This window comes from Agelaius phoeniceus, chromosome 6, assembly GCF_051311805.1.
Source record: "Agelaius phoeniceus isolate bAgePho1 chromosome 6, bAgePho1.hap1, whole genome shotgun sequence".
Classification (NCBI taxonomy): Eukaryota; Metazoa; Chordata; class Aves; order Passeriformes; family Icteridae; genus Agelaius; species Agelaius phoeniceus.
The window spans coordinates 48,215,397-48,235,359 of NC_135270.1; the positions used below are offsets into that span (position 1 = coordinate 48,215,397).

At 44.1% G+C, this 19,963-nt stretch overlaps 1 protein-coding gene across 1 annotated transcript in view; it reads left to right on the plus strand.

Moving 5' to 3' along the window:
• RIN3 (Ras and Rab interactor 3) overlaps positions 1–19,963 on the plus strand; it is a 64,714-nt gene that overhangs the window by 14,906 nt on the left and 29,845 nt on the right. Inside the window, exons 2-3 of the mRNA XM_077180630.1 lie at positions 3,207–3,393; positions 6,303–6,417. Coding sequence (XP_077036745.1) covers positions 3,207–3,393; positions 6,303–6,417 — 302 coding nt within the window. The remainder of the gene's footprint in view (positions 1–3,206; positions 3,394–6,302; positions 6,418–19,963) is intronic.

Here is a 19,963-nt window from a genome sequence, read left to right on the forward strand (position 1 = left end):
TAGTCCAGCCAGGAAGCCCTTAGTCTCAGCAGTCTTGTGACAATATTTTTTAAACCCCTTGCAGAGGTGTGCTCAGGTCTTCACCTGCACAAAATTCAGTGGATTATATCTCCTTGCTGGTCTGCTGACTTCTGGGAATATTGAACTGGCACGTGTGGCTCCAGGTTTTTAAAGCAGTGAGTCATGGTGGTCATTACTGCAGTGTACAGTCACTGTGCAATAATTCAAACCACCATTGTCATTATTATTGCCTCCAACAAGCAACCTGATACCTTCTGCAAGCCCGGGGCAGGTGTGTGAATGTAATCACTGTGTAATTAATTAGCCTGTGCTGCCAATCAGCATGCAGCACACAGCTCCCTGCTTCCCAGCTGAATCCAATTTAGCAGAAGCACTGCAAGATTTAAATGTACTTTGCAGTAAGAACTTAATAAAAGAAAAGAAAAGGAAAGCAGGCAGCTCTAGGGACAGCTTTTCACCTTCACATCACACCTCTCAAAGTGAGCACCTGCCTCTATCAGCCAAAGGGTTTTGCAGGACTGTGGGACAAGAAGAAAGTTTTATGTTATTTTTGAAAACGGAGGCTTTAGAAATCGTAGAAATCATCTGATGCATGAAGTCTGAGTGAGCAAGCTGGAAAGGCTGGCTGCTCACCATGGTGGCCCTGGAAATTCCTTCAACTGGCAGCACAGCAAGGGCCCAGGAGCTGCCTGGGCTCCCTCCTCCCTGTGCAGCCACAGAGCTCCCACAGAGCCAGATTAAATTGCTGGATTAAGCATTCCCACAGCCCCATCCAAATCTTTGTGACAGCTGTGCCCAGGACAGAAGTCAAGCGTCGGTGCCATAACTGCGTCAGCTGGCGTGTCATGGGTCAGAGCATTACAGCTGAGCAAGGCCAGGGGGCCAGGCACTCCCCTTTCTTAGCCAGCACACATTTGATTCAATAAAAGTGTGTGCTACTGCTCCAAACCCAGCATTTTAAGAGATTTGGACAATGCAATCCTCTTCTTTTGGGAATTTATCCATCATCTCTTATAACTCACTGACAGGAAACATCTCACCAAACATTCCCCTGATTCCATATGATCCCCTTAATGACTCTTCCTGCCTCTCCTTTAGCCACAGTCTCCCCTTTCACTCATCTGTGATTTCCTCCCTCTCTACAGGTACAAGAGCCTGCTTAGCTCTTCCAGGCTGGTCTGGCTTTTGAGAGAATACCTCATCCCCGAGGGCCCACAAAATATTTGGCTGCCTCTTCTGCCAAAAAAAAAAAAAAAAAAAAACCAAAACCTTAACCACTGCCCTAAATTTGCTGCACTGAAAGACTCCACACACTGAAATAATGAGATTTTCCATTAGGGCAAACACTTTCAGGCTCTCACTTTTTCATCTTGTATGTCTGAGTTTGGAATTATTTTTAGTTTTCTATCCATTCTCCCAAATTCAGACCCTACATGCAGCCACATGCATTGGAAGGTCAGTTCTGTTATTTTTCCTCACCAGTCTGCTCCTGTTGCCAAAGCCCAGCTGGTGCTGTGAGCAGGGCTCAGAGGTTGGGAGGGAGCAGAGGGATGGATGCTCTGCAGGGAGCTCTGTGCCAGGGTCACTGTGTGCCTGGTGCTCAGCAGGTCCAGGCTGGCTCATGTCCCTTTCCTGGCTTTGTTGACAACCCTCATTTCCCTGCAGGCAATGGGATTCCTGAGCATCAGTGCTTTGCTGCCCCACCTTACATAATTAATGGCTAACAAATGTCCTCAGGCAGGAGCTATGGCCCTACATGTCACCTTCTGGTGACACAGCAGGACATTATCAGCATTGACCTCCTTCTGATTGAGGTTTCACACATCATTCAGGTGTGATCAGGTTCATGTCTTTGTGACTAATTAGGGGAGTAATTTTTGTGTTACGGAACATTTCATTATATGTCAACTTTCATTACTTCTTTCCCACTACTGAGTATGAATATTGCCATCCAACACATGTTTTCCCTTCACATGGTTACAAGGCTTTTTTTTGGTTGTTTTTTCTGTAAAAAAAACCCCAAGAGATGACTCAGGGTAACTTCCAAAAGGATATTCCACTGTTTTGCTCGATTTGTTCAGATGATATTGATTAAAATCACAGGCTGTTAAATCTAAAAGAAATCCCCTCACCTATGTGACAAGCTGGGCTTTTATCACAAGCAGAGCTTCACTTATTTCAATTTGCTTTTTTTTAAAGCACAGTTCTCTCATTCCTACTGTCTTGACTATGATCTTAAAAAAGGATTGATTAAAATCAAGATTCTGTGAAATAATACCTTTATCTACAACCTGAATTATAAAGGCACCTGTATTTTCTGAGAAAGCTGTCTGTGAAGGGTTGAAAAAGAAAAAAACTACTAAAAATTAAAATCTTTGTATTGCTTTTGGGATATGAAAGGCTATTTTTACACAAACTGACTTTTGGGACAGACCTGCTGTGTTAGGTTAGGCCTTTGAAATGACTCTCTTTTAGTAGTTTAAGACTGACCTTATTTGAAATGTAGTACCTTAAGATCTGTATCTTTAAAAATAAAAGGAAAAGGAAAAATATTTGAAGTAAGACCAAACAAAAAGTGAGAGTCCTATTTTCAGTTCTGACCTCTAAGCAGAAAATTAGAGCAACAAAACACTTTTTGTGTATGTTCTCTTACATCTTCTTTAAATGCAAACTCAATTCATGAAATGAATGACAAGCCTGTATCCCCATGAGTCCATGGTCTTATCCAGTAGAGCTCTTGTGACCAGACTTTGCAGCACAAGTATTTCCACTGCCTGCAGAGCTAAGCACATGTATAAGTTGACTTTGTCAAATCAGCACCATAGCTTGAAGCTGCTTTTGAAGCCATGAAGCATCTCTGAGACCCTTCAGCTGGAGGGTGGCACCCAGGGGACAGACATGCTCAGCCCTGTGGCCCTGGGCACCCCTGTGCATCCCTTCCCTGTGTCTGGGGGCACCTGTACTGCAGCAGCACTGAAGGGTGAGCCAAAACCAGCAGAGCCCAGCACAGAGCACCCTGGCAGCCTGCTGGCAGAACAGCCTTGGTGCCTGGGGTGGGTTGGTGCCCCTCCAGGAGCATTCCTGATGTCTGAGTGCCCGTGTCTGTGCTTGCACTGACACTCCTCCCTCCCCCCAGGTTTCTGTTTGCAGCTCTGCTCACCAGGGACTCCCTTGCTGTGTTTCAGCCCTGTCAGAGATGCCAGTGAAGAGGGGAAGGAGACACATCTCTGTCAGGCCAGTGCTGTGCGAAACTGCCTCCAGCTTCCAGGGATCAGCATCCTTGACAAACTCATCAAGACCTGTCCTGTCTGGCTACAGCTGAACATGAGCCAGGAAAGGGCTGGGGCAATCCTTGGCAAAGAAACAGCAGGGGTAAGTCCAAAGCAATTGCAGTTCAGACAACCACATTTCCTGTCCTTGGTTAGGAGAGCAGTGCTTTTTTTTTATGTGGAAGCAAAAATATTCAGCAGACTGCTCTCTGTTTTCATTACCATTTGACACTTTACCTCTCTCAACAGCACCAAACAGATACATTGGCTTTGGGAAAACAAGGAATATTATCTCTGGGTTTATTTGCTTACCATGTAGATTCATGGACATGGCTTCCCATTCACCACCATAGCCACAAGTATGGTGATTTTCCTGATTTGGAGCAATGAAAAAAAAATCTGTGAAGAAAAGGACCTTAGATTCAGGGAGCTACTGGGAGTAATTTTTATTGCCACATTGATATCTGGTTTGCATAAACTGAGTATTAGAGAATTATACACTTGTGCAAAGCTTAGAGCTTGCTTAAGGAAAACAGCTCTGTACCAAAGGTAGCTGCTCCCCTTTCCTGAGAGGTCTGAGAGGTGAGGCATAGTGGGCTGTAGATGTCCTAGCTGGATCCTTTGGGAAGGGCAGGTGTAAATTACCTGAATTTATGTCAGGGCACACCTGCTCTGAGGATATTTGGATATCTGAGGATATACCTGTCCCTTGGCCAAGTCAGTCTATCCCAGGGCTAAATGCTGGCACAGCCAAGGGACACCCTCCAGTGGGATTCACCTGAGCAGCCTGGGCTGTACAGTGCACCTCACCCTGAATCAGATTTCTCAATCAGATCGAGCAAGATCTTTGTTTTTCTGTCTGTAAGTGGAGTCTGTGATGTAGCCATGCATGGCTCCAAGCCTCCTCAGGCTTTATCCATTCCCTGCAGGCAGGGAGTTCCCCACCTCTGAGTGGCTTTGGGGGAACCTCCTGCCTCTGCTCCTCCTGCTCACACTGTCCTTGGGCACAGCCTTCAGCTGCAGTGGGAAGCAGGCAGGAGAAGAGCTGGTGCATCAGAGGTGTCCCACAGCAGGGGCAGAACCTCCTTCCCTCTGGGAGCCCACCTGAGACTGGGCAGCACCATTCCCACCTGTGGTGAGAACAGAAGAGACTGATTTCAGTACTGGCCCTGACCCAGGGGAAGTACAGCACTCAGGGCTGAGTACAGCTCAGAAAATCCACCTCCTGCTTCTCTGAACAGCCAGAGTCCAATTTTAGCCTCTGGATCCATGGCAACCAGGCGTGCCGATCAGGAAAAAAGAAGTGATTCATTTCCAGGTTTCATTTCCCTGGTTGCTTAGATTAAATTTCAGATGTAGCACTGTAAGATGGTGCTGTCTGGCAGTCATGGTTAGAGGGACAGCAGTGCCATGTGGGTGGTGGGACCTGGGCAAGGGAGAGCCTCTCCCTGCAGGTGCCACCTGCCTGTAGACATTTACTGCAACAGAAGGTGGGGGCTGCCCTGCAGCAATCAGCCTGTTTTGGGCACACACCTGTGCATTTATTTGCATTTTCTCTGCCCTGATGGTCAGCCTGAGGCCCTGGGGCTCCATTTCTCCTGAGCCCAGAGGCCAAGATGACAGCACTGTGTGAAGTTGTGAAGCAGCCCCAAAGCTGTGTGTTCAGCATGGGTGCTTCAAAGTGACTGGAGATGCCCTTAGGACTGGGACTCATGCAGGGAAAGGTCCTGGCTTCTAGACAAGCTTTTTTAAAATTCCTCTGCCCAAGAAATTAATGGTATTTGCTAGATTTCCATATGTTACAGTTGATTAATGATTTTATCAACTCGTACTTCTCTTTCTAATATTAATATCCAGGCTACAAAACTAGCTTGATTTTTTAAGTCAGTTTTTAAAAAATACCTTGACTCCTTTCTGCCTAAACTTACTATCAAAGAACAGATGAATGTGAAGATTATTTTGTCTTTGTATCTGCACCTTCAAGATAAAAACTAAAAATATCCCTGACAATGAGCTTTAATTAGAAACACACTTAGGATCTCATGCAATACAAAGAATGAGGCATTTTTTCTTTTTCTTGGTGGAGCATCTCTGTGGGAAAGGAGCTGTAGGGATGGTGGCCAGCGAGCTGGGCACAGACCCACTGAGGAGAGGCTGTGGAGCCAGGGCTTGTCCAGCCAGGGGACACCTCCAGGGGACCACACAGCAACCCCTGGCACCTGCAGGGAGGTCATGGGGAGGATGGAGCCAGGCTGTGCTCAGCACTGCAGGGTGGGGGACAAGAGGCAACAGTGTACATTGAAACCAGAGGGGTCCAGACTGGGTGCAGGGAGCGTTTTGTCCCTGTGAGGACAGTAAGTGGTGGGACAGGTTGCCAAGAGAGGCTGTGCAGGCTCCAGCTTTGGACATTCTCCAGGCTTGTACAGACAAATCCCTGAGAAACTTGGTCTGGCCTCATGGCCTCACCCAGGGGATTGGAAAAGGGTCCTCATAGGATACCTGCCAAGCTGAATGATCTTCTGGTCCCATAAAAAGCTCTGCCATGGACACTGTGGCCACCAGAGCCTTTGGCCTTGCGCTCCTCTCATGGACACTCAGATTCTTACTGACTAAATGGATGAGTGACACCCTTGCTTTAGACCTGGACTGGGACATTCTGGGGTGACTCATCTGTGATTTGTGAAGTGATGGTGTGAGGACCATCACTTAACAAACTGGGAGTGCAGTTTTAAATCTTCACTTGGTGAAATAGCTTGCTTTAGGCATAAGTGGGACATCAGTGATGCATAGAAACTTTGTGAGTCCCTTGACAGGTCTGAATTTCACTTAGATGAAATGTCCTTTTCCCCATTATTTTTTTGTTGTATAAAGCGTAGCTAAGTGGAATGAAGCTAAAATAAGGCTATTTAAAGGTGGATTGTACTGATAAAATCTACATTGCCAATGACCTAAAATAAAGTTTAGAAGCTCACATAATGTAGCTGAGCTCTTGATTCTTTTCTCCTTTTTCAGATATTCTTAGTTAGGAAAGAGGGTAATGTGAGCAACATGGTCCTTGCAGTCCGCCTGCCAGTGCAGAACGAGGCTCCTGGTGTCTTGGAGTACAACATTAAAGAAGAAAAATCAAGTAAGGTCTTTACATTTCCTGCTCTTGCTCTGGTTCAGGTACTGCGTCCTCTTGTGATCACCAATATTTATGTAATCTCACTTGCACTGAAAAGGTTCCTCTTGTGCCTGGCAGCAGATCTTGCTTTTATGATGTAGTTCAGTTAATATTTCCTGCAGCTGCTTTACCTCAGCTCCCCTGTGGTTCTGCACCTTCTGTTATCATTTACAGACTCACAATAGGGAAATAAAGCACCTCCAGATGAGGAGGCCAGTGCTTTGATCAAGTGAATGGAGCTGCCTTTCACCAGCTGGAAGTCTTGAGGAAAGTGGAAAGCATTGGCAGATTAAGCTTGGTTAACTCACTGACTCTCTCTATTCAAGCCACTTAATTTGGGGTCACCAGTCATCTGACATCTGCTGTGTTGCCCTTTCATGCACCTGGTCCAGTCCCACTGAACAACAAGTTGCTCCTGAGCTGTGTTCAAAGCCAGCCAGGGAAGCAGGTGGCTGCTGGTATCAGTGCCATTCCCAGCTGGATAGCCAAGTCTGCCATGAGCAAGTGAAAATTAACCCAGCTCAAAATCAGCCATGTCTAATCCAGCCCTCTGTGTAAATGGATGTGTAAGGCACATGATTTCCACTTTCAAAGGAATATTTGGAAACGCCTGAGTTTTAGGATAGTCATAGAAACACACACTCAAAAGAGTTCATAAAAATAACTTCACACTATTTATTTATCTGAATACATTTAAATCCTCTGCCATTGAGCTCTGCCCCAAAGCCAGCTCTCCAGAGAAACTGTTTTATTCTTTGCTAAAACACTTGTTTTTCTCCAGATCAGTGTGCAATATCACTTTTCCCTTGTTCAAATGAACTTTTACAGTTGCTCAAATAGTTTTTCCTCCTCCTCTATTTCTTCCCATACCTCTGTGTTGTAAACAGGCTTTAAAGCCAGCGGTACAACTGAATCTCTCAAACTGTTCTAATCTCAGGGCCAGAGAGCACAATCTGTCACAGCCCTGCTGCTGCACAGGGGGCAGCTCCCTGGCTGGCTGCTGCATCCCCTGGGAAGTTTTCTCTCTCACCTGCCTGCTCCTGGGAGCCCCCAGCTGTGGGGATGTTCAGTGTTCCATGTGAGGGCAGGAGCAGCAAACCTTTTGCCACAATTTCAGGTGCTCAATCAAGAATACAAGGGCAAGGGTTAGCAGCATAGAGAAACTTTTTCTTTATTTAGCTATTTGAACTTGACCTAGGACAGATTTTTCATGGTGGGGAATCGGTTTTTTGATGATTCAAGGTTTCCTTTGGATAAAAGTTAAAAAAATCAAATCGTGTCATCCTAAAATATGTCAGTTTTAGAAATGTTACTTCTTCACTCATGTCCTGTGCCATGAAATCTGATTTATTTTAGGACAGGCAAAATAAAATGTAGTACAAAAATGCCACTGAGCTAGCCTATCTAGAGAGACTTTGCCATCATGCTTTTCCAACTTGTTTGCATTTTCTAATCTATCACTACCTTAATGCAAAGAATGTACTGGGAGACAAGCTGCCTGGTAGAAGCAGGAATTAAATCAGTTTCCATCACTTTCATACAAGTTGCAAAGTAAGTGGAGGAGGATAACTAAAGTTCAGCTCTTATTCATAAAGCAGGAGAGCTGCCATCACAAGCAACAATCCCAGCAGCCATGAGGCTCATGCATTCCTATGGTGGATATCCACATTATTTTTAGCTTGAGTTCTGTCAGGGTTGCGTGTCAGTTGGTAGAAAGCCTCTCAGTTCTCCATTCTGCACCGTGCTGACAAGAACACACTGGGTACAGAAGTAGTCTCTCTTTTGCTTCCTTTCTCAATTAGGGTAAGTACCCCAGATTTTAAGTTTAAAAGAAATTGACTGAATTCATGTTAATAAAGCCAAAGGACAGTATCTAGCACAAGGGGAGATGGTAAATCTTCTGTGTCACAGAGATTTGGTAATTAATTTGGTGATTAATTAATTCTCTAGCTTCAGCTGCATTACTACACTGCCTTCTAATTTTTTTCCAGAAATAAAATTAAAAGATGTCTAAATGCTTTAAAAAAATTTGGAACCTGAGCTTCCTTGACAAGTAAGCTGGTATGTCTGGATTGCCTCAGATTAATGATGTGCCCTTCACTCACCCCTGGTACTCTGTAAGTGTCAGGGTAGGAGACCTCTGAGCATCCCCAGAGATATTCTCTTGCTGTGGAATGCAAGTAAGTTGGAAGTTGGGTCTTACACTCCTGAAAATATGCAAAACACCCCAGCTGAATAGCCTGATGGCCACTGTGGACTGGCAGGGTTTGTGTTTCCAAACATTTATTCTTTAACTTCAGCAAATCTCTTTCCTGTCTGGGTTGACACATGAGCAATGATGTGTGTGATGTGCTCCAGGGAGAGCTGTTTGTCCCTTTCTGAGAACTGGCTCCTCCCAAAGTGTTCAGAGAAGCAGGAACAAATCCTTCTCCTCACCTCACTTCAACTCCTTAGACTCCACACAGTTGATGCATTCAGATGTAAACTGAAATCTGAATTTGTCTCAACATACAGAGTTCTGATTTTATGGAGAGTCTTCCTTCAGTTAAAATTCAACTTGCAACATAGCAAAATTCAAATTGCAACCAGGTTACTATTTTGAATAACCTTGCCAGCTGCTTCTTGTCCTTGGCTGTTTTTGTAGAGCCATCCTTATTCCATCCTACTTTTCAGCCAGGATCTGAGGAGGCTTTCCCTGGTATCACAATGATGGAACAGAGGATGTTGCCCAGCCCCTGTGTTCTGTAGAGATGGTCATTCAATGAAGACAAAAAAACCCTTCAGAATCTTCTTGGCATTGCACTACCAAATAAGAGTAGTTCATTGTTTTACTATTTCTTTTCCTCATAGTGACTTTGTTTATATTTGGTGATTTAGAGAAGTATTGTTTTCTGATGGGAAGACTGTATTTAACTATGATTTCTCTTTTTAAATGGAAATCCCCAAAGAACCCACTAGGTAAGAGAATAAAGAAATGAAACCTCTTTCCCTTTGTTTTTTTCTTTTGGGAAATTTTCACCTCTTCTGTGAAATAGCCCTTAGAGAGAACAGGAAAATGGACTTTAAAATTTTTCTTCTGGTTCTTTTTGGTTGTAATTCTTCCAGAGACAGGAAAGCTAAATCCCAGTGGTATCAGTAGCTATAGAAGAGGCCAAACAGCTGATATCAGGTACCATGTGGTTCATCAGAAAGTTGAGAAACCTGGCAAGTTTCAAAGCCTTGGATCTCTGTGGTTTTGCACTTGGCCTGAAGGATCCCTTACTTCTTACTCAAAGCAGTGGAAATCTCCCAGACCTAAAGCTTGTTACAAGATTTCTACCATTTAGAGATGCAGTATTGGCATCTACCTCTCAATCTTTGCCAAAATCTCGAGTACTTTGTGCACTTTCTGTTCTGAGAGTTGCCCCTTACTTCTGCTTCATTCTGGGATGGAGCCCCAGCCTCACAAACTGAGCAGCTCTTCCTCAGCTGGCTCCTGCCTTTGGCTCTTCTCAGCAAACTGGTGGCAACTCCAGGCCTCAATTCCCTCTCCTCTTCAGGGATAAACCTTCAGAAGGTTTATCCTGCTGACCTCAGCTCCATTGCAGCAGTATTTAAAAGGGAAGGATCAGAAGTTTAAAGTACATGTGTGTTTCTCAGTAGCCTGTACTGAGAGCTTGGAAGAAGCATCTGAGTGCCACAGACCACATGGTGCAGGTAGTGGCAGTAGCTTTTACTTTCACAAATAAAATACCCCTGCCACAGGGGTCAAGTCCTTTAGAAGAGGAATGCTCTATCACCATAAACTGAGGTTAACAGTTTCTTTTGTTCTGGAAATTTTGTCCATAGTATCTGAAGATAATTTGGTTTCACAAAACACATGAATTGATCACATACTTCTCAGGAATCTTTTTCACATGCTTTGGTGTGGGAAATATAGTAATTGTTTTCCAAGCTCTTCTGTACCAAGGAAAAAGGATGTGAGTCCTTCCAAGTAAGCAAAATGGCACTAAACAGAAGTAACTGCAATTTCACAGAATAAATAACATATTGTTCATATTATTAGATTTTTTAAAATAAAAATAACAATAAAATTTATTTGCTAAGTCCACCTTGAACTCTTCAGGTTCATGCCATGAGGGCTTTGAGGCTGGTCTGATGCTGCCAGAGCTGCCAATCTCCTGTAACCCTGCTCCTGCCTGGCTCTCCTGGAGGTGTATTTCTGGAGGCAGCCCACGTGAGCCCGTGTTGTGGAGCTGCTGTTCCTTATTTAAGCTGTACCTGGGGGGGACAATCTGCCACCAGACACAACTCTTCAGAAGCATCTTGTACAACACATGGGGCCAAGGCTGGGTTGAGCCCCCAAAAATCAATGACTTGAAGGAGGGGTTTGTAGTAAAGCCTTGGCTTTAGTGTGGCTATTTCATTTATTAGAGGAAAATTATGAGACTTAACATTCCCTGTGCTCTGACCCTCCAAGCTTCTCTGCAGATCAACTCTAAATAAGCTGGAATCTAACAGAGGTCTTGAAATAACCTTAGCAAAATCAAACAGGAAAACCAAAACAAATTATCTCCAAGTAATAAAAAAATGTCCAGAACATTTTAAATTAATGTTTATTTAATTAATTATTAATTATTTAATTATTTTTATTTATTATTATTAATTAATATTAATAATTTATTTATTATTATTTAATTTAATTAATAAGTAAATCATTATTATTAATTATTTAATTAATTTTATTTAATTAATATTTATTTAATTAATGATTAATACCTCCTTTGGAGGATGAGGCCTGGTGCCATTGGACACAGTAGCTCAATTTCTGGTTTATGGACAGCAGCTGCACTCCAGGCTATGTGGGATGAGCTGGTGCTGAGGACCCACAATGTCCCTTGACAGAAAAGGTGCAGGCAATTACTGCCCTCCAAAGCAGTTTAAGAGCAATCACTGAGTGCTGCTACAAAATTGCAAGCCTGGTAGCAAAAAAGGATGTTGATAAAGAAATCCAATGTTTGCCCTGGTCACTTATTTGACCTTTCTTAAAGTGAGACTGAGCTCAAGAAGTGCAGACTGGAGTTTGATATGAAATGCTTGAGACAGGAGGGATTTAGGAAAGGATTATAACTCAAGAAAAACACACAGCAGCAGTTTAACCTGCCTGGTTAATTCTCTAACTGCTTTCACCCGCTTGCCATGAAAGTTTGTGAGGATCTGACCACTTTGTACATCCACCAGTGAACATCTGCCAGCAAACTCTATCAGGACAGAAAGAAGAGTTACACCAGATACAGGGGAAGCAGGAAGGCAGGTCTTTCTGGGGAGGCCAAACAGAAATTTAGATGAGCAAAGGTGTTCCTTTCCCTGTTGGATGTTAGGGAATGTGAAATCAACAGGAAAAGATTACTGAAGATTTTACAATATAATTCCTTGTCTTAATGATCCCAAATAGGTGCACTCTAGAGATGTGAAAGCAAGCTTAATTTTCAAAGTCACTTCAGTCCCTTCAACACTGCCATTCCTTCTTCCCAAGCACAGATGGGAAAAAACTCCACAGCTTTTTATTATAGACTAATGCCATTTGCACAGATAAAAAGGACATGTGCAGTCATTCTGACTGTCCTGTAACAGCCACAGATGGAAATTAAACAACAGTAATCAGGCAGCAGCATGTGTACGGAGGGCCACTAGAGCAACAGGGGGATGGCCATTGTTCCTCTTTGCAGGTTTAGCTCTAAGCAAAGCTGCTGAAAGCCCTGGTCTTTGTATCCCAGCCAGCCTGAGGTGAGGGCTGTGGGCACAGCTGGCATGAAGGAGGAAAATTGCTGAGTGTGCCTGCATGGGTCAGTGTGTCCCAGGGCTGTGAGGACACACTCACAGGGCTGGGGAGAGGAGGCAGATGGAGTAGGAACATCTCAGTGGATGCTCTCTGCTGGCTCAAGCAGCTCCAGATGCTGGCAATAGACTGGCCTATTGCACTGCTCTGCACCCCAGCTGACATGGCCAAATATGGTCATTTATGGCAGATCTCCCTGTTTAATTTTGTTAATGTTTATTTTAATACATAATGCTGAGGCTGGATTAAGGAACTCAGGGACTAAAGTACTTGCTGCTAACATGTCACAGTATGGTCAGGTGGTGTTTTCCCACGTGAACTACATTGTAATTCTGCACAAATGAGATCATGGGAAAAAATAGGAGGATAGCTTGGTTACTGCAACCTACTCACAATTTAACTCCTTCAGTGCAAGGGGCCAGTTGTGCAGATGGCCTTTGTGATATGAATATTTTTGTGGAAGTGCTGACAGCTCTTGCAAGAGCTTCCTCAGTTTTGCAAGCCCTTTTGCTAACGCTCTGTCTCCTGGAATCAGGAAGTAGACTGAAGATAGGCAGATTTTTTTTTCCCCAGAAAGAAAAATAACCATCACAAATGCAGAGAAAAACCTTGCAATTTTGGTAATTCTCAGAATAACACAATATAGGGGGAAACAACCTATAAGGAGACAATCTGCCATTTAAAAAATAATTTTAGTTGCATTTATTTTGGATCCCTTCTGAACTAGAATGAAGATGGAGATAGAAATCTGTGGTACAGACTGAGGTCAGAAAGATGGGATCCTTCACTTCATAGCTAAAATGAATAAACTGGTGCATGGGCTGGTATACCCGACCCTGACTTCCAAGATAAAAACATTTATTTGGGTAGCACTTGCAGATTTTCCAGGGAAGTTTTAATGTTTGGGCTGGATGAAGCCTTGAGTGACTTGGCTTGACCTCATGGTCCTGGTTTTAACAGGATTTTGGGCCAGAGATCTGCTGTCCCTGCCAGCCTGAGGGATCCCACAAGTGATACTGAGCCAGGCTGTGGGTGAGCTGAAGGTCAGAGAGCAGGTCTCAGAAGGGATGTCTCAGTAGAGCAGCAAAAGCACTTCCAATTCTCTAAGGTCCAGGTTCTTGAAGAAATACTGCTAAGATTCACAGAGGGATAATGGTGAAAAAATGAATAAAGCAAATATTTTCTGTACTACTGTGTCACCTGTGATCTTCCCAAAACCCATAACCTCCCTTTCTTCAGCTTCTTCTCACTTTGTGCATAGGGAAAGGCAGGATGTGCTCAGTTTATTTAATCAGTGCAGACTTGCAATCAACTCCTGTCAGGTACTTGAACGTGCTTGAAAAGGCCCAGTAATGCCCCCCAGGGGTAATTCTATGCCCCTAGGCATACTGGGGAGCTGAGCTTGCTGCAGGCTGAGATAGACTTCCTCATGTGCCATTAATAACACTGCAATGCTCCTGGACTGTTGTTGCACAGATATTGAAGGGAATTTTCAGCTAGCATGGGACGATCCAAGGAGTAAATGTACATTCCACCCTTCCCAAGCCAAACCTCTCTAAACAATCTCTGGCTCATCAGACTGCAGGCAGAAGGGCCCATCAGAAAATATACTTGGTTACTTCTGTTATCACTGTAATGGTACCACAGCTCTTTTTGAAATGGTCACTTTAAACAAAGCAGTTGACCTCCTTCAGTGGAAGCCCTGCAACATCCAATGCCAGAAAGAAGATTTCTTAATTCTGTAAACTGAGGCATGAAAGGAGGGTAGGACTATTTATAGCTTTGATTTCCTCTGAATAGATGAGAGGCTGAACCTGAGGTTACAGAGTGAAAAGATCAAGGTGGTGCTTTTTTTGGTGGTTTTGGGTTGTGTGTGGGTGTTTTTGATAACCCGTTCTGGCATTCAGCGATACAGCAAAGAGAGGACTTGGCAGCCACCTCATGGACTGCCCTGGAGACTTGTCTACCAGTCAGGAAGGTCATGCAGCTTCTTCAAGTTCACTACAGAATATGACTTTACTGAATATATATTATGTGTATAAGGAAAAAATAGCAGTTTTCCCCGCAACTAGGGAAGGTCCTGCAGCCCCATGAGCACAATAGAGTAGGTGGGAAAGGGCATGGGCCCTCTCCTGAGGAGAAGGAGTCAGGTTTTATGTGAGCTCAGACTGTAACTTTGTGCTGCCACGAGAAGGGCTCTTGCCATTCCTCATGTGTCAGCAGCCCATGTCCCTGCCCTCAGCCCCTCTGGCCCCTGGCTTTCTCTGCCTCATGCAGGTTCTGGCTGGGAAGGAGGGAAATGTGGATGTGGGGTGTGAAAGCAGGACAGTGTGGGGGGAAATGCTTCCTTAGAGGTGTTACCATATGCTGGGTTATGTGGAATAAAGTTTGGAATGGAGATTAAAAAGTGGTAAAGGGCTGAGGGGCTACAGGTAACTGGGAAGTGTTGGTGGCAGAGTGGAGAGAGAGGCCTGAGAACCAGCTGGAAAGGGGCAGCAGGTGACCAAGGATGGGGTCACATCCTGTAATGCTGAATGATTGTATGAGCCTCCAATGTGCTCTAGGCTGGCCACAGAAACAGGAGCCATCAGAGCTGCTTCGTGGTGCCAGGAGAGGAGGCTGCAGGCAGGGCAAAAGCATTGCTGGGATGGGTGGGAAGTCAATCCATGACTGTGGCCAAATTGCCCCATAGCAGCCAACCTTTCTGAGGCAGAGCATTGCTGGCAGCAGGATGGGGAGCTGACCTTTCCCTTCCCTGCCAAGATGAATTCAGCTGACTTTTCCAAGGGAAGGCACCAATTTTACAGGCTGAGGGCTGAAGCACAGGTTGCTGAAGGGGCTTGGCCAGCTGTGCATCACCAGCCCTGAGCAAGCCCATCCTGGCCATGATTGTATTTACTGGGCTGCAGAGAGACCTTGTGCTTGCTGAGCTCTTGACAGTGTCCAGCGCTGAGGTATCAACACAGCTATTCAGACTTCTTTTGTATGCTTTTTGTACAGCCTGACAGGCAGTTCAGCTGCTGTAGAGTGGAGAGTCAATTTTTCCAATCTACTTAAGAGGAATGTTTTCCTTTATTGTTGCATGATGGAGCGTGTGATTGAAGCAAAGCAAAAATTGTTGTCAGCTCTGGGACTGACAAGCCTGAAAAAGGAAGAAATGTACTGGAAAAAATAACAAGTTATCAACACCCATGGGACAGAAGATCCCTCTTCCCTTCTTTCCCCAAAACTGGCTGATTCCATCTCAATTAAGCAAATCATACATTGCAGCAGCAAAACTTGTCCAAGACTACTTTTTTTTCAAGGATTAGCAAATTGACGAGTAAAAGTTTGTGTATTTTTAGCAGGGGAGACTGGAAAAGCTGAACATGTAGTTAACCTTCAGGTTCACATTTTAAGGAGTTTAACTGCATTTAAGGAGGGCTCTGGGCAGACACCTTGCCATTTAGGAGGGTAGACTGATGAATGTTGTCACTTAACATAGTTCCTGTTGCTGCCTATGAGATGTAGAGCTACCCTAGTTATCTTCAGATGAGCCTCTCTCAGACACAGATAACAATCTGCCTGCATCACCCAGGGCTCTGCATGGGCTTATTTCCTCTGTTTATGCATATTTCTCATTAACGAGAAAAGTCTGCCATCACCAACACGGCTTCGTGGCATGGACAAGCTGCCACTGAGCAAGTCAGCTCCATGGCATGGGATAACTGGGCAGCTCTGCCCCAGCCCTGACCTTGGGCTCTGGGGGTGGTGCTGGAACTCGTCTGCCCCCACAGGCAGTGCCAGACCAAAGGGCAGCTCTATCTGGGCTGTAATGAGGACATAGGAGACATTATCTTTGTCTTGTCTGCTGCCTGTGGTTTGATTCGAGATAAGACACTGAGTGATTTCTAGTCCCCTAAGGATGCCTAACCTAGACATCTTCCTGAGATCAGTCTGGCTGCCAAGGATGAGTTCTCCATTATCCACATCACTGTTAACCCTGAAAAGTGGGTTAGAGTCAAGGAGTTCCCTTTCAGGAGACTACTCTGAGCTAGGAGCCCAGAATTTTGGGTTGGCAAGAGCAGTGACCACGGGCCTGGGGGATATTGTAAAACATGGTATCAAGACACATTTTATAAGCTGTTGTGCAGGTCCATAATTTCTCTCCTAAATGCAGATGTGCATAAGGAAAGCAGAAAGCCTCACCAAGTCCTTCTCATTTGAGCTGAGTTCCACATCACTTTGACACACTGCTTATTTTAAAACATTAAATACTTGTGCAGCTGCTTTTTCAAATTGAACAGTGCCAGGCTTCTCTGTGATTTACTAGTTGTTTTGGAAACATTCTGGTTGCTTATAGCGGGTAGCTTTATTCTTTTTTTTTTTAACTCTCATCCTGAGCAGTTACCTCCCATCTCTCCATACAAATACTTTCATTTTTACTCTAAGCTTTGAACTGATGGGATTGTAGGGAAAGCATTTTGGAAAGAAGCCCTCGGGGTCTTGTTAGCTTTGTTAATCCTTACTTTGGCTTTTTTTTTCCCCTTATTTTTCACTCCCAAGAGGCAAAATGCAAAATCTGTGTGTAATCAGAGCTAGAGACTATGCGTGCTGTTCTAGGATAATATTGTCTTACCCTGCTCTGCTTAGTTCCTTGAACACAACCCAAAAAGCTTACTGGCTTTAAAACAGCTACTCTAAATCAGTACCCATAATACAAGTGCCCTTGTCTCAGAGGCTAAACTGAAACAAATTATATTTTTTTATCCTTGGACAGTGCTATCTAAAGATCTTACAGAGCTGAATAAACATGAGTTTAGATTTGTAAATGAGGTAAATAAGATACTGTTTGAAGTGAAATGAGGGCATTAAGGACCTCACTCTTTGACCCTTGAGTAGGACCCTCACAGTCAGTGACAGGGCAATCTATCCCCCTCAGAAGCAGGAAACAAAAGAGCTGTTTTCACCAGGCTGTCAGCTAGGTGGGATTGCAGCTCTAGGAAGCAGGAGTGTATTTTTTTCCTTTTTTTGTCCACCATATTGACCTCTGCCATTTCAAAGTGGGTTATTCCCTTTCATCAGTCACCCTTGGAAATTGTCTTGCTTGTGAAGGTTTTTCTTCATGGAAGTCTCTCTTGCAGAATGTGGTTCTGAATACTGAATGTCTTCCCTTAAAACACTTGGCAAATTTCCTTTTTCTGTGTGATTAACCTCAGCACTATGGTACTTCACAATGTATCTCAGAGCCAGAGAAATAAACTCTTCTCCAAAGTAAATGGAGAAAAATATTTTTTAATAAAATACATCTGTATGATAGCATACATTTTTCACATAAGGATTGATTCTCAAGAGTTATCCATAGGACCTGGAGACTGTTGCTAAGAACTAAATCCCCAGAATTTCAAATCATAGCACTGTTTCCTGTTACATGAGGCACAGGGGAGACCCTTTATATATCTGAATGCTTCACAAAGTTTTACCAAAGAAATTTGCCTTTTGAGAGTAACTTACAGGTATCTATATCGAGTTTGTCTTGTCAGCCATGCCTCAGCCCTGACAGTTTTAGTGGGCAGCTGGGCAGCACAAATCTTGTACTGCCATTGTAATGTACAAGTGGATGCTGAATGACCTGCAAAAATGTGACTTCTCCAGCAATGATCCCAACTCTTGCCCAGCTGCTTAGTGCAGGGTCCACATTGATTGAATGTTATCCTCCTCTCCTGGGTGTGCCCCTCAGAACTCAGCATTTCAGAAAGGCCATATTCCCTACTTTATTCCTGCAAAAGCAGACCCTGTGTGGCTGCATCTAGAAACTTCAGCTGTATCTCACATTGACATCTGGTCCTGGAAATTCCCCTGGGAAGAAGTCCTGGATCTCCTCTGGCTGAAGAAATGCTGGAATTTCCACATTATTCCATACCTGGATATGGGATTGAGGACCTAACAAGTAAGGAAAGGGCTCTGAAACTGAAGAGCTGCTCTCCAGCATGTGCTCTGCTCTTAATCCCTGAAATAGCTGGCAGTGCTATCCACATGGATACCTTTTAGGAAAGCACTGAGGAGCTGTGACACTTCTCTTTTAGCTGAGTTGGCTGTGCATGGAGTACCTGTGAGAGGCACCCTCTCACCCTGCTGAAACACTGGTGGCAATGAGGAGGAAGCAAAGAAGAGCAGCAGAATGCCTGTAACATATTCCTGCTTGAGCATCCTGCAGCAGAGACAACGAGACCAGGCAGCACTGGCATTTTAAACTGAACTAAAGGCATTAAACCTCAGTGGACACCAAGGTGCTGCCCATCTGCTTGGGTGAATGTGGGTGAGCCAAAGTACAGAGGAGTGGTCCAGACCCCTGTGGCTGTTAGGTGTAGGACAGCTCCTTATCTTAGCAGCAGAACATGCACACAGAGTAGAGGGGAACTGTCATCTCTGCTGAGTGTCCCTTCTACTCAGCTCCAGCCTGAGAAGAGTACAAAAGCCTGTGATTTCCATCTTCTTTAATGACACTTTGTTCAGCACAAAATAATTGTACTTAGTGAAGAACATAGTTTAAAAATAGGTTTCTCTTATACTCTACAACCAACCTCATTAACACTTTATCACTTTCATAATTCATTAGTTCCAATTTCCCAGGAACTGCCATAAACAGAGATTTTTTTTCATCATAGCCAGAAAGATTAAACTCTGTAGGAAACCATAAAATTGAAATCTTTTGAAAAAGCAGGAGTTGGATGCACAACAGGAGACTCAGGCAGAAGTTCAAACAGGGGAAGTTTCAGCCCTTCTTTGATGAGGGAAAAAACCAGAAACAACTGGCAGTTAAGTAAAGCATACTAGGAAAGACAAGAAAGACAAAAAAGACGTAGGTTGACCAGGACAGTCTAGAATTGTGCAACCAAAAATGAAACTACAGCTTTGAAATCATGTGGAAGAAGCAGAGACACTGGATTATAGAATAAATAAAAAGGCCTTGAGAAGAGAAAAAAGATAAACAGTGTCAGTGTTTTACAAAAACACAGCATAAGAAGGCCATATAGTACCATCCACAAGATCATCAAGAAATAACACAAGAAACAATGCTAGAGACAGACACCAGGAACTTTCCAGCAGAGATGTTGCAGAAAAGTACCTTAAACACACTAAGGACTTCTGCCAACAAGGTCTAAATTTCCCTCCTTTAGAACCATCCAGCTGAGGATCTTTCTCTTAAAACCACCAGGAGCCAATTGTGTGAATAAGGGTCAGAACTGGGGAACTGGAACAATAACCAGAAGGAATTCCATCACACTCTCACACATTTCTGCAGAGCACAGCAGGTAGGACAAGTGCACTGAATCGTGACAGACACAACAGCCTCAGCTTTGGGGCTACAGCAGTCACTGTAACACTCCATGGAAATACCCAGGGCTCCTTCCCCACGGGCAGGAAAGTGCTAAGCTGCTAACCTGAACTGTCAGTGTCTGGCAGTAAGAATTTTGGTAGCCTCTGCCTTGGAGTGATGCTCATAGCAAGGTTTACTCACTGAGGGTGGAACAGCAGCAAAGCTGGCCTGTGCTGCTTACTGCAAAGGTCATGGCAACTGTGGTGTCAAAACAGAGACTTATACCAAAGGAGAAAAACACCTCTTGTTAGGACACTCTGGATTTATAATCTGAAAATAGAAACAGAAAACTGGAATCACACCCATAATGATAAATCTCCCAGTTTCCCAGA